A 15,851-nucleotide genomic window follows, 5' to 3' on the forward strand; every position below is an offset into this window, starting at 1 on the left:
GTGGCAGTCAGTTGCACTGTGTATCTCTCTCCCAAGGGAGCAGGAGGGAGGACTGGTGTTTCTGGATTAGTTCAAGTGCCCCAGGAGGCTCTTGAATGGACCAAGGATTATCCGTGGAAAATTACTCTTCTGAGGATTAATTCCGCATCTGTGTCCCTCATTGTCAACCCACCTGCAAGGTCTGAGGCTGGTCTTAAGAGCCCCCCTTGTGCTGTGATGCCCATTAAACAGGCAACGTACTCTTCGGTTAATACGATTCAATTAGGGAAGGGGCGGGAGAAAGGCACTGAGCCTCGAGAGGGTGTCAGGGAGGCCCGAATGGCGGCTCTGCCCTCATTTCCTGCCTGCTGGACGTCTCGCAGCGGCTGGAGCAGGACCGAGGGAGATGTTGGAGCTGCAGCAGGGGTGGCGGGCCTGCACCCACCTCCCTGGGGGAGGGGGTAGTCGGGTGACCTCCAGACCTTCAGGTGGCAGGTGACTGTATAACAGAGGCAGGTGTTAATGTCTCAGAGCAGCGCCAGGGCCCAGGCTGTGCTGTCTGGAAGGGCCAGCCTTGAATCTGGCTCCAGCCCACAGAGCAGAGCAACCCGGGACCAGTGACTTCAAGCTTCCAAGCCCCAGATTCAGCTCCTTCATCTGATGGTTGGGTGAAGTCAGGGCTAGGGATGTGCTACCCCTCCGGTGTCATGCCTGATACTAAGGAGAGTCTCAATATCCAATTTGTTTTTGTCGCTGATTTTTAATCCTGACAACATTCACTTTACAGAGGAAACAGACAGACACCTGGAAGCATTTCTTTGCCTATAAATGCTGATGTTCATCTGTCTTATGGACAGGAACAAATCTCTGCCGTGCGCCCAAAGCATGCTTTGACAGTCTCTGGCAGCCCCACCCCCCCCACCCCGCCAAGCAGGCTGTGTCTGGATCCTGCTGGCTGGAAGCAGCCTCGGAGCTCTTACTACTCCCAGCTTCAGCTCGCTTGGTCCTTAAAAGGCGAGTTTTCTTCCCGTGTTATAAACCTCCACCATCTCTAACCCACGTCACTACCTGAAACAAAGTAAGTTTTTAAAACTCCAGTAGCACACGTGAGAAATCTGAGGCCCAGAGAGGTGCCGTGACTTGTCCAGGGTCACACAGCACATAAATGCCAGAGGCAGGAGGGTTTAGCAGCTCCAGAGTGGATACACCAGGGGTTGGTGACAAGCCCAACCCCTCCAGCTCAACTCCTCCTCCCGTCCCCACTCCAACAAAAGGAAAATGATTTCCTATTCCTGGCTTCTCTGCCAGCCCAGACAGATCGAGTGAGGAAGAAATATTTCCACATATACCAGGCTGGTCTTTTGCAGTTTCTCAGTCTGGCTGTCTGTCGTTGTTTGAAATCTGTTTCTCATGAGACCCTTCGGAAATGCAGGTGCAGGGGCCTGGGGAACAGCTGCCATCCTCAGGGCTGGGTACCTGCTCTCCCAAGTCTGTCTCGAGGCTGTGTGCGCAGACATGACCATGTTTGGGCATAGAGGCTCGTCCCAGATGAGGACCAAAGGCTGCTTCCCTGGAGACGGGCTGGGAGGCCAAACTTCCTGCCGGAGTTCCGCGGCCTCTTTTGGGGTGGGGGCTGGGGGCCAGGCAGAAAGAGACATCTGCTGGCCGAAAATCTGCGGGGCACCAGGGAGACTGTGAGTACTGAGCCCGAGAGCACTTGGGAAGTGGTTTCTTCAAAGCCTGGGGGCCGCGGGGAGCGCCGTGGGGAGAGCAGCCCGTGATGGGGCCGAGAGGGGGCAGGTGCTAGGAACTCCCTTCCCCTTCGGGGCTGCCCGTCAGGATGCTGGGCCTGCTGTCTGCTGGTCATCCAGGGCATGGCTCTGTGGCCGGATCATTCTGGTGGCTCAGTGGCCACATCACTCTGGTGGCTCAGTGCCCCGGCCCTCCAGGTCCCAGCTTCCAGAGGGGCCGGAAGGCAGCAGCCTGGGGATCAAGATCCGTCCTGGCCCTTGTCCCCAGTGGAGGGGTGGGGCAAAAACATAGACTGGGCAAGAGCAGTCCAGACTTCTGCGCCAAACTGTCAGGCTTTCCTTTGTTAATAATAATAGCTAATATTTATCAAAAGCTGATGCCGGCCGAGGCACAGGGATAGATGCATTGTACCTGATATATCATTTTATCTTTATCAGAACTCTCTGAGGCAGGTACTATTATTCTTATTTTTCAGTCACATGGTTGCTAAGTGGCAAAGTCAAGATTTGATCCCATGTCTGATGACCTCAGAGCCCTCCCTGCCCCATACCCCACCAAACTCTTAAATGCTGTACTCTATTCCCAGTCCTTCTAAGGAAAAGGATGTCAACCTAACTATCAGATCACACAGGACACTGCACAATCTCGCCTCCCTTTGCCCTCTCCATCTTTCCTAGATCCATCTCAGACCTCGACTGACCTTTCTAAATGGGAAGATATAGCCAAAAAGTCCAGAGATGTTCAGAAACTCTCAAAACTGGGAAGTTCTTCTTGGAGTCTAACTGAAATCCCTCCTGCTGTGGCTGAAACCCATTTTTTCCTGTCCAGGCCTCAGGGGATATCAACAGTTCCCATCGTTCTTTCTGTCTAAAGGCTCTCACTGAACCTCAACTTCTCACCCAAGTCTTACATCTCAATAGGACCCCATGGTCTTTATCATGCAAACCCACTCACTTGGTGTAGCCAACAGTCTTATCAGAGCAGTATAGACAGGTGGGACTTGAATAAGCCGCAGGTTCCAGATTTTCTGTGACAGGGAAGCCTCCTCTCTCCTTCCTCCTGAGTTCCCAGGGCTCCCGCCTTCACCAGCCTCAGGAGTGCCCGGGGCTCTGGGAGGACACAGGAAACCATGCAGTGGAGGGGCAGCGCCCTGGGAGGTGGGGGCCAACTCGCCAGGAAGGGGCGGTCGTGCCAAGGGAAGCCCGCGACTTCTCCAGCAGAGAAGCGGGTTTGCTGCGGGCACTCAGCCTAGGTTCTCCAAGACGGGCTTCCTCGTTGGTGCTGAAGGACTTGTGTCCCGCAGTCCCTGGGGTGTGGCCAGGTGCCAGTGAGCCTTGAGAGTCCTGGGGACGCGGGCTGTTGGGGCCTTTCATGCGTCGCCTGATGACCCTGTTGCTTTCCCTGTGAACACGGGGACGCGCTTGTTGATGGCACCAGGTAGAAAAGGCGCCGGCTCTCCCTGCCCACGAGCTCTCAGAGCAGAGGGAAAAGGATAAAAGGGGCTTCAGCGGAACATCTTTCTTCCCCAGGGGAATTTTTTGCTCACTTGCGACTTTGTAATGTTTCCTTTAGAAAGTAGGGGAACCTCTCCTCCCGGTGCCCCAGAGGAGGGAGGAAAAGCTGTCACTGGATGTCATCTCTGTCAATCAAAAGGGGAGGCGGGCCATGTCCCCGGGAGGCCGTGTCCTGGATTCCTGACCTTGGACGTGGACTCTCCGCTGGGGGACGGGGGCTGGGGTGGTCGGCTGTGGGAGAGGGGTCAAGGATCTCTGACCGGACACTTGAAACAATCCGATATTTAGGAGAGAAGCCTGAGCAGAAAGTAAAGCCCTTTGCTGAAAAACCCGTTGGACTAATGCCTGTCTCCCAGGCACTCACTGATTTATAGAAACAGTGGGTTTATTATGATACTTCAGGGACCTGGCAGGGAGAATAAAGTCCCCCCTGATATCTGGCTAAAATTTCCCCTAAAACAAGCTATTACAGAGAAGGAGTCTCGTGGCCCTAGTATTTTTGGTAGAAAAAGTCTCTGGTTACCTTAAACAAACAAACAAAAGCAACAACAAAGTAAGTTCCCTGCAGGCTCCAGGACAGCTGGCAGAAGGCACAAAAGAGCCACAGGAGGGGCCGCAGCTGGGCAGCTTGGTGGCCACAGGCCGCAGGGATTGAGGGGCTGTCGCACACTCCTGGGAGGGCATCCAGGGACCTGGCAGGGGAGGGCGGGAATCTTTGCCTGCATCAGGATGGGGGGGACACCCAGAGGGGCTGAGGCAGAAGACAGGGAAAGAGGCAAGTCACCAGCGACTTCCCCCATTCTGCTGTGGCCCCAGGTGGCTTCAAGTCCTGGAGCAAGAAGGCAGTCGCTGAAGCCACCACCATGCTTTCTTTCTTTGCTTGGAACGGGGAGTGGCCCTTACAGAAAACCTGAATGTGGGGAACCTCCTGCCTCCCCTACCAACCTATGGCTGCCTTGTGAGGCCCTGCTGCCCGCTCTCTGCCCGCTGCCTGGCCAGCCCTGCTGTGGGACTGTTTCTTGGCAGAAATGCTCTGCCCGGTTTCTCTGTAAGTGTCCTGGGAGAAAGTGCACGGATGATCCGCCCGCGTTGCTCGTTTATTGTATTGGTTTCAGTGGCCCTTGTAATAAATGACCATCAGCTGATAGCCCCAAACAGCAGAAATTTAGTCTCATAGTTCTAGGAGCCAGAAGTCAAGGATCACCAAGGTGCTGCAAGGCTGCACTCCCTCCAGAGACTGCAGGGAATGACGCATCGTTCCTTGCCCCCTCTAGCATCTGGTGGCCACTGCCCTCCCTGCTGGTACCACATCACTCCAATCTCTGTCTCCTGGTCGTATCACCTTCTTCTTTTCTTCTGCGTCTCACCTCCCTCTTATCAGGACGCTTGGGTTTGGGTTTAGGGTCTACATGAATGATCCAAGATCATCTCCCCATCTCAAGATCCTCAGCTTAATCACTTCTGCAAAGTTATTGCCATATGAAGTAACACAGAGGAGAGGTGGACCTTAGAATTCCAGGGATGAGAACATGGACATCTTGGGGTCCATTACTGAGCCTGTCAACACTGTGTGACCTACAGCAAGTCAATTTCCTCTCTCAGCCATAGATCATCGCAATTGCCTCCCAGAGCTGGTGGAAGGCTTACACCAGGTCAAAAAAGCCCTCTGGAAGTTGCAAAAGCTCCACATATAAGTAGGAGTGATGTTGACATTTGAGTGCCCTCCCCTCTCACCTGACCTTCCTTCTGTGGACTGGGGTCACCTGAGCTGATCTCACTTCTATTTGCCTCTGTGGCCCTAGAAATGACTGCTGCCCCCAGTGGACATGGGGAAGAAGCTGGTGATGGCCCAGAAGCGGGGAGAGACTCGAGCCCTTTGCCTGGGTGTGGCCATGGTGGCGTGTGCTGTCATCACCTACTACATCCTGGGCACGGCTATGCTGCCCCTCTTCCAGAAAAGGTACCGAACCTTCCAGGCCTGCACCCCCAGCTCTCCCCTAAGGGTCTAGAGTCTGCAGGGAACCCAGCCTTTTACATACCCCTGCCCGAGACCCTCACGCCAGGCAGGACGGTTGAGACAATGCTCATTCTGAGGTTCAAGGGTTCAGGCGTAGGGAAGGTGGACAGACTGAGCCCCGCTGGTCTGAGACTCTGGGACCTGGTGGTAACAGTCCCAGGCCACCCTTCTCACAAGAAGTCACGGGGGATCAGAGCAAACGCTCCAGTGCAAGTTTGATCCCAGGAGGAATCAGGGAATTGCAGATGTTTACAGCTCGTCTGCACAGTTCTCTCTCCTCTGAAACCTCCCGGTCAGGGGGGCATCCAGCCTCCTGATGAATATCTCAAGCGATGGGGAGCTCACTACCTCACTGGACACATCATTTCATGTTTGGGCTTTTCTGGTACGTAGGCAGTGTCTGCCTGGAGCTGGCATCTGCTCCTCGGGAGCTCTGCTGAGGAATCTCAGAGAAGGTTCCCTGCCCTTTCTCCCTGACATGTCAACCACTTGAGCCTTTCAAGAAGAGCTGTGAAATTCCTGATTCATGTTCTATTTGGAACAAACACACTCAGTACTCTCAGCCTGTCCTTAGGATGTCTCAGACCCCTCCTCCGGGCACGTTCCAGCTGCTCACAGCCCCTCCTGCCTGGCAACAGGCTCCGTAGGATAAAAGGGCAGTGAGTCACAGTTGATTCGCTTGTGCATTATTAGCTGTTGGCCTCTCCCGGCCTGCTCCATCGTCACATTTTACAACAGCAGAGCAATTCCAGGCGGGACTCTTACCCCGGTTAGGCACCGCTCGGAGCGTCTCCACCATCTTCCCCCCTGGCTCAAGTCGGGCCCCTCCTACATCTGCTTCTTTTGGTAGAAAGAGCGGAGATTCAGAAGCCACTCGGACTGAACTTCAGGTGCTTAGGCCTTGGAAAAGTCATCTGACCTTTCTGAGCTTCTCTTACACCTCGGCAAGATGAAGATGATGTGTCTAAGAGAGTTTCAGTCCTGGCTGTTGAGCAGAATCACTTCTGGGAGCTTTGTAAAAAAATGCCAGGGCCTGGGGCCCAATCACCTGAGAAATCCTGATTCGCTTGCTGTGGGGTGTGGCTTGGACATGGGAATCTTTTTAAAAGCTCCCCAGGCTTTTAGATGAGTTGCCAGGGTTGAGAACCACCTATGTGCATGATGTCTAAGACCCCCGCCCCCCACGCCCCCTGCCTCCACTCACCAGCTCTGATATTCTGGCTCCTCCCTGTGCCCAGGGACTCTGGGTCACACGCCTTCAGCGCTGCATGCTCATGGCAAGGTGAAGGCCCAGCCTTGGGTCTCTTTAAAAGGACCTAGGGGATCAGGGGTTCAAAGTGGATGCCCTGAGTGTCACTCAGTTCTGAGATGTGCGTGTGTCGTCTCCCCAGTGTGTGGACCCAGGAATCCACGTGCCACCTGATTGAGACTAACATCAGGGACCAGGAGGAGCTGGAGGGCAAGAAGGTGCCCCAGTACCCATGCCTGTGGGTCAATGTGTCAGCTGTGGGCAGGTGGGCTGTGCTGTACCACACGGAGGACACACGGGACCAGAACCAGCAGGTAACCGAGCTGGGAGGACGGGTACACATCCCTGTGTCCCTGACAGGCATGTGAGCCTGCTCTTAGCTGCTCCTGTCCCCGGGGCTGGGAGAGATTAACCCGCTTGTCCAGGGTCTCACAGCTGGAATGAGGTCAGGCCAGCCCTAGCTCCCCGGTGTCAGAGTCAGACAGACCCAGGGCTGAACCTGCCACTAACTGGCGGTGCCACTCAGCCCTCCAAACCGTTTCCACCTTCGTGAAACGGGGTACGAATGCTGCACCTTCAGGTGCTGTTATGAAGGCAGAGACACTGCACAGAATGTGCCAGCTCCATGTCGGGTGGACGGTGGGCACGCACAGGAAGCAGTACTTAGTGTTGCTGCTTCCATAATACGAACTGAATCCAGTGACAGGCCAGGCCAGAGCTGACCCCAAGGAGTGGAACCCCTGTGGCTCCCCAGGAAACCAGGGACGTGGGGCTGAAATAACCTCCATAGACAAACGTTTAGCGTTTCCCATCCTCACCTCCCAGCATCCGAGCACCCTCCACCTCAGAAAACCAAAATTCACCACCATATCCCTTCCTAAAGGAAATATAAGTTGGCTCATTTCCTCATTTCCTTCCTTCCTGCCTGCCTTCCTGCCTTCCTGCCTTTTATTCAACAGCAGCTGAGCACTTCCTGTGCCAGGGCTGTAGGACTCAGGAGCAGGGAGCTCATCCATGAGTAATACCTAGTTGAGGTGGGGGGATTGGCACCCTAGAGAAGAGCAGAGAAAGTTACGGGGTTAGAAGGGAGAGCGATGTTTTCCAGCTGGCAGTGAGGCGAGGTATCACAGAGGCTTTGGGGTGTGGCTCCTACAGTCAGGCAGGCACTGATGCACAGGAACATGCAGGGTGTGTGTGTGGAAAGGGGTCACATGGAAGGGGTGCATTTGAAAGGGGGTGCACATGGAGGGGGTGAACATGGAAGGGGTGCATTTGAAAGGGGGTGCACATGGAGGGGGTGAACATGGAAGGGGTGCATATGAAAGGGGGTGCACATGCAGAGGGTGAACATGGAAGGGGTGCATATGGAAGGGGATGCACATGGAGAGGGTGAACATGGAAGGGGTGCATATGGAAGGGGTGCACATGGAGGGGGCGAACATGGAAGGGGTGCATATGAAAGGGGGTGCACATGGAGAGGGTGAACATGGAAGGGGTGCATATGAAAGGGGGTGCACATTGAGGGGGTGAACATGGAAGGGGTGCATATGAAAGGGGGTGCACATGGAGGGGGTGAACATGGAAGGGGTGCATATGAAAGGGGGTGCACATGGAGAGGGTGAACATGGAAGGGGTGCATATGAAAGGGGGTGCACATGGAGGGGGTGAACATGGAAGGGGTGCATATGAAAGGGGTGCACATGGAGAGGGTGAACATGGAAGGGGTGCACATGGAAGGGGGTGCACAGGGAAGGGGTGCACATGGAAGGGGTGCACATGGAGGGGGTGCACAGGGAAGGGGTGCACAGGGAAGGGGTGCACAGGGAAGAGGTGCACATGGAATGGGAGCCCTAGAACAAGGCATGGCACAGGGAGGGGCTGGGTGGAGACTACAGAAAATGCCCCATGATGGAGCGTATATAGCTGGAAAAGGCTACAAAGACAGACTAAAGTCCGCTCCCAGAGGACGTCCACTATCAAACCACGGAACTGAAATGTGAGCGTGTGTGTAAGCCGAGACATCTCAACTTGGGTTGTGCATTAGAACCACCTGGGGGTGTGAGAAACAAAACCAGGGTCCCACACCAGACCCACCGGAGCAGAATCTCTGTGTGGAGCTCCCCGGTGACTAAGGTTTGGAGTTACTGCTGTGAGGCCCCTGGAGGCAGGAGCAGAGTGGTACGAGGAAGACGGCGGCAGCCGTGGGGGTTGTGGTACTGGACAGAGAGGCTGGGGCCACAGCAAACACGTGGGCCTGTGGCAGGGACAGATGCTGATGGTCGGAGTTCGGTGGCTGATAGGATGAGAAGGGGCAGGGAGCCTGGGGTGGGCGGAGGCTGTGGGATCCCGACAGAGCTGGGGGTGAGCGGGGAGAAGTGGGGCTGTGAGGTGGGTCAGACCCATTCTGTCATCGCTAGTGTGACTCAGCCCACCAGGTGGAGAGAGAGCCTCAGGGCCCACCGGAATTAGCTCCTACTCATAACCCCTCCCCCCCTGTGGCATTCAGTAGCAGTTGCCAAGGTCACACAACCCGGAACTGGTGGTTGAACCCTGGCCTGTCTAGCTCCACAGCCATACCTTCGCTGAAGGGGCTGAGCTACCCAAGGTCACTGTTAGAGGCACTGGGGATACTTGGCCCAGGCCCTCCAGCTCTCAGCTCAGGACACTGGATTATCTGCCGCTGAGGACCCGGCAGTGCCCAACAGCCCTGAATGCCGCATTCCTCAGGAGTCAGCTTCTCCCCAGCCTCAGCTACCCCGTGGCTGGCTGGGGACCTATATCTGCACGCAGCACATCATTTCCCAGGCTGTCAGACTCACGCTGCAACCTCCCCTGTGATGCTGGACTGAATGTCATCAGGACAGGCGGCTTTGGGAGTGGGGCCTCGTTCAAGTCCAGGGAGTAACCGAGGCCTGGGGAGAAGCTGGCTCAACGCTTGCCATTTGGGTCTCACTTTTGCCCATTTTGATCCTGGACGTGATTTCACTAAGGCAAAATTAAGTGCATGAAGGAATCAAAGGGTTCTCAGAATTAAGTGCATACAGAAGTCGTGCATCCCTGGGTTCCACCTTCAGGGGCTCAGAGTGAGGGGGACCGTGCGTACGGGCAGCCCTCCAGGGCGTCTGCTGCAGGTGGTGTGGGGGGGCCACACTTGCAGGACGTTTCCCGGAGGCTCATGCCAGCAACGGTCAGGCCTCCCAGCACAGAACAGAGATACAGCCAGGAAATGCACTCCGTGCCTTCTTTGCAGAACTTCCCAGCTGGGCCTCATCTGAACAGTCCAGAAGGTTCCTAACAACAATGATCAGTGTCCGAATGAAATGTGTCCCATGCTCTGCCTGCACAAAGCTGCTTTGTGCATTCCCTCTTTCCTTTGGATCCCAGCGTCAAATGCCAGCTTGCCAAGACGCTTTGTGTGGCTCACAGAGAGTTATACCTCAAAGGGTTTCAATCTGAATTTTTGCCCACATTTTAAAGTTATGAGCGTTCACGTTAAAATCTGGTTTTCTGACTTCTCTTGAAACGTCGGAGGTCTGCTACCACGGATCTCCTGGCCGGCCTGGTGTCCGTTGTCCGGAGAGGGTGGTGACGGCCAGTCTGGATGCGGCTGGCTCTCTGTTTTGCCAGGCCTCACCACTCCCTGGCAGTTTCCCCTGGCACCAAGGCAAGTGTCAGTTGGCACCTGTCACCTCATTGCCTTGCCTGCTTCGCTTGCTGACATTACGTGCACAAGCCCTGTAGGCAGCTGAGCACACGACCTCTGCCCTGAATCCACTGTGTGTGAGCCCACTTGGCCTGTGTCCCCAGTAGTTTCCTTAGACAGTTATGTGTGAAGTCCTTCGTTAATAATAGCCTTTGAAGACAAACTTGCTATTAACTCATTTAAGTGATGAAGGTATCAGGGCTAAGAAAGGGTGAGCAATTTGCCTAACATCCCACAGCCAATAGAAGCAGAGCCAGGAGTGGAGCGAGGGCCCCTGTGTCCGGGTGTGCAGCGTGTGCACTGAGCAGTTCCAGGGCCGCCATCCACACGAACAGCACGAGGGAGAATGTGCCGGCCGGCCGGCACAGTCGGCAGCCTGCCAAGCTCTAGACAGAAGTCCCAACTCCCATCGGGGGCTCGCGACGAAGCTGCATTTTCCTGTGCTCCATCCATCCCAGGTCCTCACCCTTGGGCCCTAAGAGACAGGGATCTTCAACCTTGGGTGCTATTGCTTCTCCCCCACAGTGCTCCTACATCCCACACAGCCTGGACAACTACCAGGTGGCCCGGGCCGACGTGGAGAAGGTCAGAGCCAGATTCCACGAGCACCAGGTTTTCTACTGCTTCTCGGCGACTCGGGAGAATGAGACCAGTGTGCTGTACCGGCGACTCTACGGGCCCCAGGCCCTCCTCTTCTTCCTCTTCTGGCCCACCTTCCTGCTGACCGGAGGCCTCCTCATTATCGCCATGGTGAAGATCAACCAGTCCCTCTCCATTCTGGCGGCCCAGAAGTAGACCCGTCTATGCCACACCACGCCCAGGCCACAGGGCAGGGGTGGGTCCCCAGGGCTGCTCCCCACTTGCACCCCCATGCCTCCTCCACCTCCCCTCCCACCTCCTTCAACTCCATCCTGTCTTCTATTGCCTGTTTGACCTGTGGGGAATCGCTCTGTTAAGTCTTTTCCTGCTCAAGAATGTGCAATGGCTCCCTAGTGCCTTGGAGGACACAAGGCTGGCCAGTTGTAGCTCTCCATTACCTGTCCCTGGTCAACTGACTCATACCTGTTTGCTACTGTGTCACTGTATACCCCACAGACAATGACAATTGTTGCCTCTGTGCCTATGATCTCCCTGTTGGCTCGAAGGGCTGCCCGTTCCACCCAAGAAGCTGTCCTTGGCAGACCTCAGTTCCTTCTTCGAATTCCATAATAAAAACAACAGCAGCTCCCGTCTTCAGAGCACATTGAGACTATCGGTTTCTTACAGTATACTCAGTGCTATAGACAACATTTTCCAACACGCAAAATAACAAACAGCTTTAAGGAAATGTACCAAAACACATCAAAATAGTAACAGTGGGATGGTGGTTAATTTTCATTTTCTCCCATATCCTCCTTTTTATACTTAGTACTTTTCTAAACTTTCAACAATAGGCAGGTTGTATTTTGTTTGGTTTGGTTTTCATCAGAAAAGCAACCGTAGATGCTATTTTGGCAAACGTTGAAAGGGTGAGCCCCCCTCAGAAAGGACACGGGGCCGGGTCCAGGGGTGGGGTCAGGCACCAGCCAGCTGCTGGGAACATGGGATCCTAGGAGCGCTCCCTGGTTGAAAGACAGTCGTATAGGCCAGGATTTGTGATTTCCATTGACGAGAAACACTCCGGCACGGACCCTGCTGGGGAAGCCTGTGTCAGACTCGGAAAGAGTGAATGCAGAGGCAGCCGTCACCTTGGCCATTCCAGGAAGTTTTCCCAGTGATTCTCCAAGTGTGGTCCCAGCATCAGTATCCCATAGAGACTTGTGAGAAACGCACGTTCTCAGGCCCCCATCCCAGCCCTGCTGAGCCAGCACTGCTGCGTGGGTGGTGGCAGCGGCTCCAGGGGCACTCACGTGGGGAGTACGTGCCCCGGCACCAGGCTTTTCAGACTGGACAAGTGACTCTTCCACAGGGCAAGTCCTGGGCTGGGGGCCAAGTGAGGCTCGTGTCTCTGAAGTTCCTTCCGGTGTTGTGATCCTAAGATGCTGCCCTTGGTTTTGAATCCTGTCTCCACCTATGGCAGATGTCTTCTCTCTGATTCTTAGTTTTCTCATCTGTGAAAGAGAGACTCCTCCTTTTGGGTAGTTGGGAGGGCTGAGTGAAGACTTGGCGCATAGTAGGTGGCCAAAATGGAAGCTATTGTTAATCACAGTAAGAAGTGATAAATACTCAGAAACTTCTAGAAGAAATTATACTATTAATAACAACGTTATCTAGCACATACTGGTGCTTATTGATTATGTGCCTGGCACTGTGCTAAGTAGTTTGCCTTGCAAAAATTCAGGGAGATGCTACCGAACCTACCTCATAGATGAGGAGACATGATGTAGGACAGCAGTTAAATACGTGGACTTGGGATGTGTCCTGTCTGGGTTCAAATACACAACCCTGCCATTCATTAGCTGGGTGGCCTTGGGCAAATAACTTAACCTCTCTGTACCTCAGTTTCCTCCTTTGAAAAGTAGGAACCAGTAATAATATCTCCCTTTCAGGGCGGTTGGTATCAAATGAATTACTATGTAAATTTCCCAGGACAGTGACCAACACATGGCAAGTGTTATATACGCCACCGTGAAAACATGAGGCTCTAAGAGGTGACTGGCCAAGGCTCAGTAAGTGAGGAGCTGGGATCAAGCCGGGTGCTGGGTGACTCCAGAGCCTGGCACCTCAACCACAGTACTCAAGCAGCTGAAGGGCTGAGGGACGCAGCCACCCAAAGCCACAAGGGCCAGGCAGGGAGCACATTGCATTCCTGGAAGCCAGAGTGCCCGCCTGCGGGGTGCGGGTTCCGAGGGGAGGGCCCCTGGAATCTGCACCCGCATCTGCCATTTCCAGCCAGGGATCCCTGCTGCACACCTGTACCCTCCAGCTTCTTCCCTGGCAGACCTCGGTTCCAACAGGAGGCAGGTCACCTTCCCTCAGGGTTTTTCCCTTCTGGGGTCAGGGAAGTCTCAAGGGTCCTCTGAGCCTTCTAAGAAAGTCCGAACTGTGATATTGTCCTAGAGTTCTGCAAGCTATTACATTGGGGGAAATGAGGTAAAGGGTACGTGGGATCGCTGTATTATTTCTTACAACTGCAAGTGAATCTATAATGATCTCAAAATTTTAAGGTAAAAAAACAAAAAAACAAAACAAAACAAAAAAAGAAAGTCCCAACTAGAGGTCTGACTTAAAGGTCCTGCTTTGCACATGGTTTCCACGCGTTTGCGTTTGGGACCAAAACACACGGAAGCTCAGAATATCCAAACAGCTCCTGCAGGGGAAAGGCCATGTTCCTCTAGAAAAATGAGCATGTGATGATGCCTAGCCACCACCGTCACATGCATTATTAATGATGACCTTCATTTGCTTGAGATTAATTTCCTCCTCCTGTCAACAGAGACTGGTCTTCTTCTGTCCAATACCACACCTGTCTGCTGCTCACAGAACCTCATGCGCAGGATGAGTGCCACATGGGTGATTTTAGTCAACCAGCCAATTCCTGACCCCAGGAGGTCCCTGGGTTAACTGGGATGCAGTGAGAAGAGATTTAAACTCCATCCTTATCAACAGCAATAAGTAAAAGCAAAAACACCCCACCATTTGTTGAATCCTTAGTATACACAAGCACTGCACTAAACACTTCAAATGGCATTACTTTATCAAACCTGAGATATGGGCATTATTGTACCCCTTTTACAAATGAGAAAGCAAGGTTCAAAGGAGTGACCTCCTTGAACTTCCCAAGGTCATACAACTTGTAAATGGTGGTATTGGATTTGGTGTGTGATGAGCTCCAAAAATTGTATTCCCAGAGGGTCCTGAATTATCAAACTCTGGAGGGGAAGACAGGCAGGGGACGAGCTGCATCCGTATCCCCCAGAGGCTATGGCTGGTGGCTGGCTGCTCACTTCCCACCCTCACAGAGGAGTGTCCCCACTGAATAGAGCAGAACCATTGCTGGTCCTTTCCCAGTGGCAGAGTCCCCTCTTTCCATGGTGAGAACAAATCAAAGGTTAGCTACTAGTTGCAATGACTGAGGTGTTAAGAGGGTGGCCCAGGGAGCAAGATAACTGGTTTAAACCCTCATATTCTGGAGGCAGGGACAGCAAAGGCCTTGGCAAGGGTAAGCGTGGATGGACAGATGGACCTGGGAAGGCAGGATACAGAACCAGGGACTGCAAAGGACATGCAGGTCTGAGGCTGTAGGGAAGGGAAAGAAGATCCAGAGACCCAGATTCAAGGGCCAGTTTTGCCACTGGTTTGCTGGTGGCTTTGCTTGGGCTTCTCATCTGCTGATTTGACCTCTCAGCTCCCACTAAGAGCTTACTATGTGCCAGGCCCTGTGCTGGGAAAGTAGCAATGGCCAGGACAAAGTCCCTACCCTCTCCCAGAGCTGGACTCTTAGTGAATGAGCCAGATCATAAGAAAGTGAATAATAGGGAGATGTTGTTCAAAAGGCCTGGAGTTTCGGTTATGGGGAATGAACAAATTCTAGAGATCTAATGTACAGCACGGGGAACCATAGCTAATAAGACTGTCTTGTATGCTTGAAATTTGCTAAGAGAGTAGATCTCAAGTGTAGTCACCATACACACCAAGGTAGCTATGAGGAGAGATGGACATGTTCATTAGCGTGACTGTAGTAATCACTCCGTACACCTCAAATATAGACAATTTCAATAAAAATTTAAAAAACCCAAACCAGGTAAGAAATGTGCACTGCAGCTGCAGCAGCAGCACGTGCTACGCAGGGAAACAGGAGGTGTGGGGGAGTGAGGAGGAGGAGATGTGAGTGGAGGTGGCGAGAGCGCCAGGGGAGACTGGGTGGACAGTGTCCAGCGCCTAGACCGAGGGAGCAGTGACTGCGAGGACCCTGAGGTTGAGGAGCTGAGTGTCCAGCAAGAGCAACGTGGCCTGGTATCGGGGGGTAGGTCACCTGGGCAGGATAGAAGAGAGGGAGACAAGAGGAGAGGGACAGAAATGCGGACCACAGATCCTGCAAAGCCCGTAGGCCACCAAGTCGTGTCTGCATTTGACTCTAAATGTGTCAAGAAACCATTGGACACAGTTTTCAGCAAGAGGATTATATGATCCGTTTTGTATTTTAAAAATATGTGAATGACCCATGTCTGGTTGAATAAATAAACACATTGTGGTCTACACATACAATGGCACGTTGTTCAGCCGTAAACAGGAAGGGAATTCTGACACATGCTGCAACATGGATGCACCTTGAGGACATCGTGACAAGTGAGATAAGCCAGGACAAACAGTGCTCATGATGACACTTGTATGAGGTACCCAGAATAGTCAAATTCATGGAGACGTAAAGTAGAACAGTGGCTTCCAGGGGCTGGGGTAGGGGAATGGGGAGTTAGTGTTTCGTGGGTGCAGAGTTTCAGTTTTGCACGATGAAATGGATGGTGGATATGGATGGTGGTGACGGTTGTACAACATGTGAATATACTTAATGCCACTGAACTTTCCATTCAAAAATGATTGAAATAGTAAATTTAATGGTAATATATATTTATTAAAATAAAAAATATGAAAAAGGGTGCTATGCAAAGAGTTATCTATGGGGCTATATTAGTCCACCTGGGCTGCCATGACAGAATG

The 15,851-nt window shown here is 53.2% G+C and overlaps 2 protein-coding genes across 3 annotated transcripts in view; one reads left to right on the forward strand and one right to left on the reverse strand.

Moving 5' to 3' along the window:
• KCNIP1 (potassium voltage-gated channel interacting protein 1) overlaps positions 1–15,851 on the reverse strand; it is a 310,723-nt gene that overhangs the window by 284,793 nt on the left and 10,079 nt on the right. The gene's annotated exons all lie outside the window — the stretch shown is intronic.
• Positions 1,278–11,441, forward strand: KCNMB1 (potassium calcium-activated channel subfamily M regulatory beta subunit 1). Its single transcript, XM_045551196.1, has 4 exons — positions 1,278–1,673; positions 5,048–5,205; positions 6,654–6,825; positions 10,740–11,441. Exons 2-4 carry the CDS (start codon positions 5,072–5,074, stop codon positions 11,007–11,009), a joined length of 576 nt encoding a protein of 191 aa, XP_045407152.1. The 5' UTR covers positions 1,278–1,673; positions 5,048–5,071; the 3' UTR covers positions 11,010–11,441.

This window comes from Lemur catta, chromosome 5, assembly GCF_020740605.2.
Source record: "Lemur catta isolate mLemCat1 chromosome 5, mLemCat1.pri, whole genome shotgun sequence".
Lineage (NCBI taxonomy): Eukaryota > Metazoa > Chordata > Mammalia > Primates > Lemuridae > Lemur > Lemur catta.

Excerpts from the sequence above, each read along its gene's own strand:
- KCNMB1 (XM_045551196.1), top strand. The coding sequence starts at position 5,072 with ATGGGGAAGAAGCTGGTGATGGCCCAGAAGCGGGGAGAGACTCGAGCC. Across the intron at positions 5,206-6,653 it reads CTGCCCCTCTTCCAGAAAAG|TGTGTGGACCCAGGAATCCA; the intron begins GTACCGAACCTT and ends TCGTCTCCCCAG. Across the intron at positions 6,826-10,739 it reads CACGGGACCAGAACCAGCAG|TGCTCCTACATCCCACACAG; the intron begins GTAACCGAGCTG and ends TCTCCCCCACAG.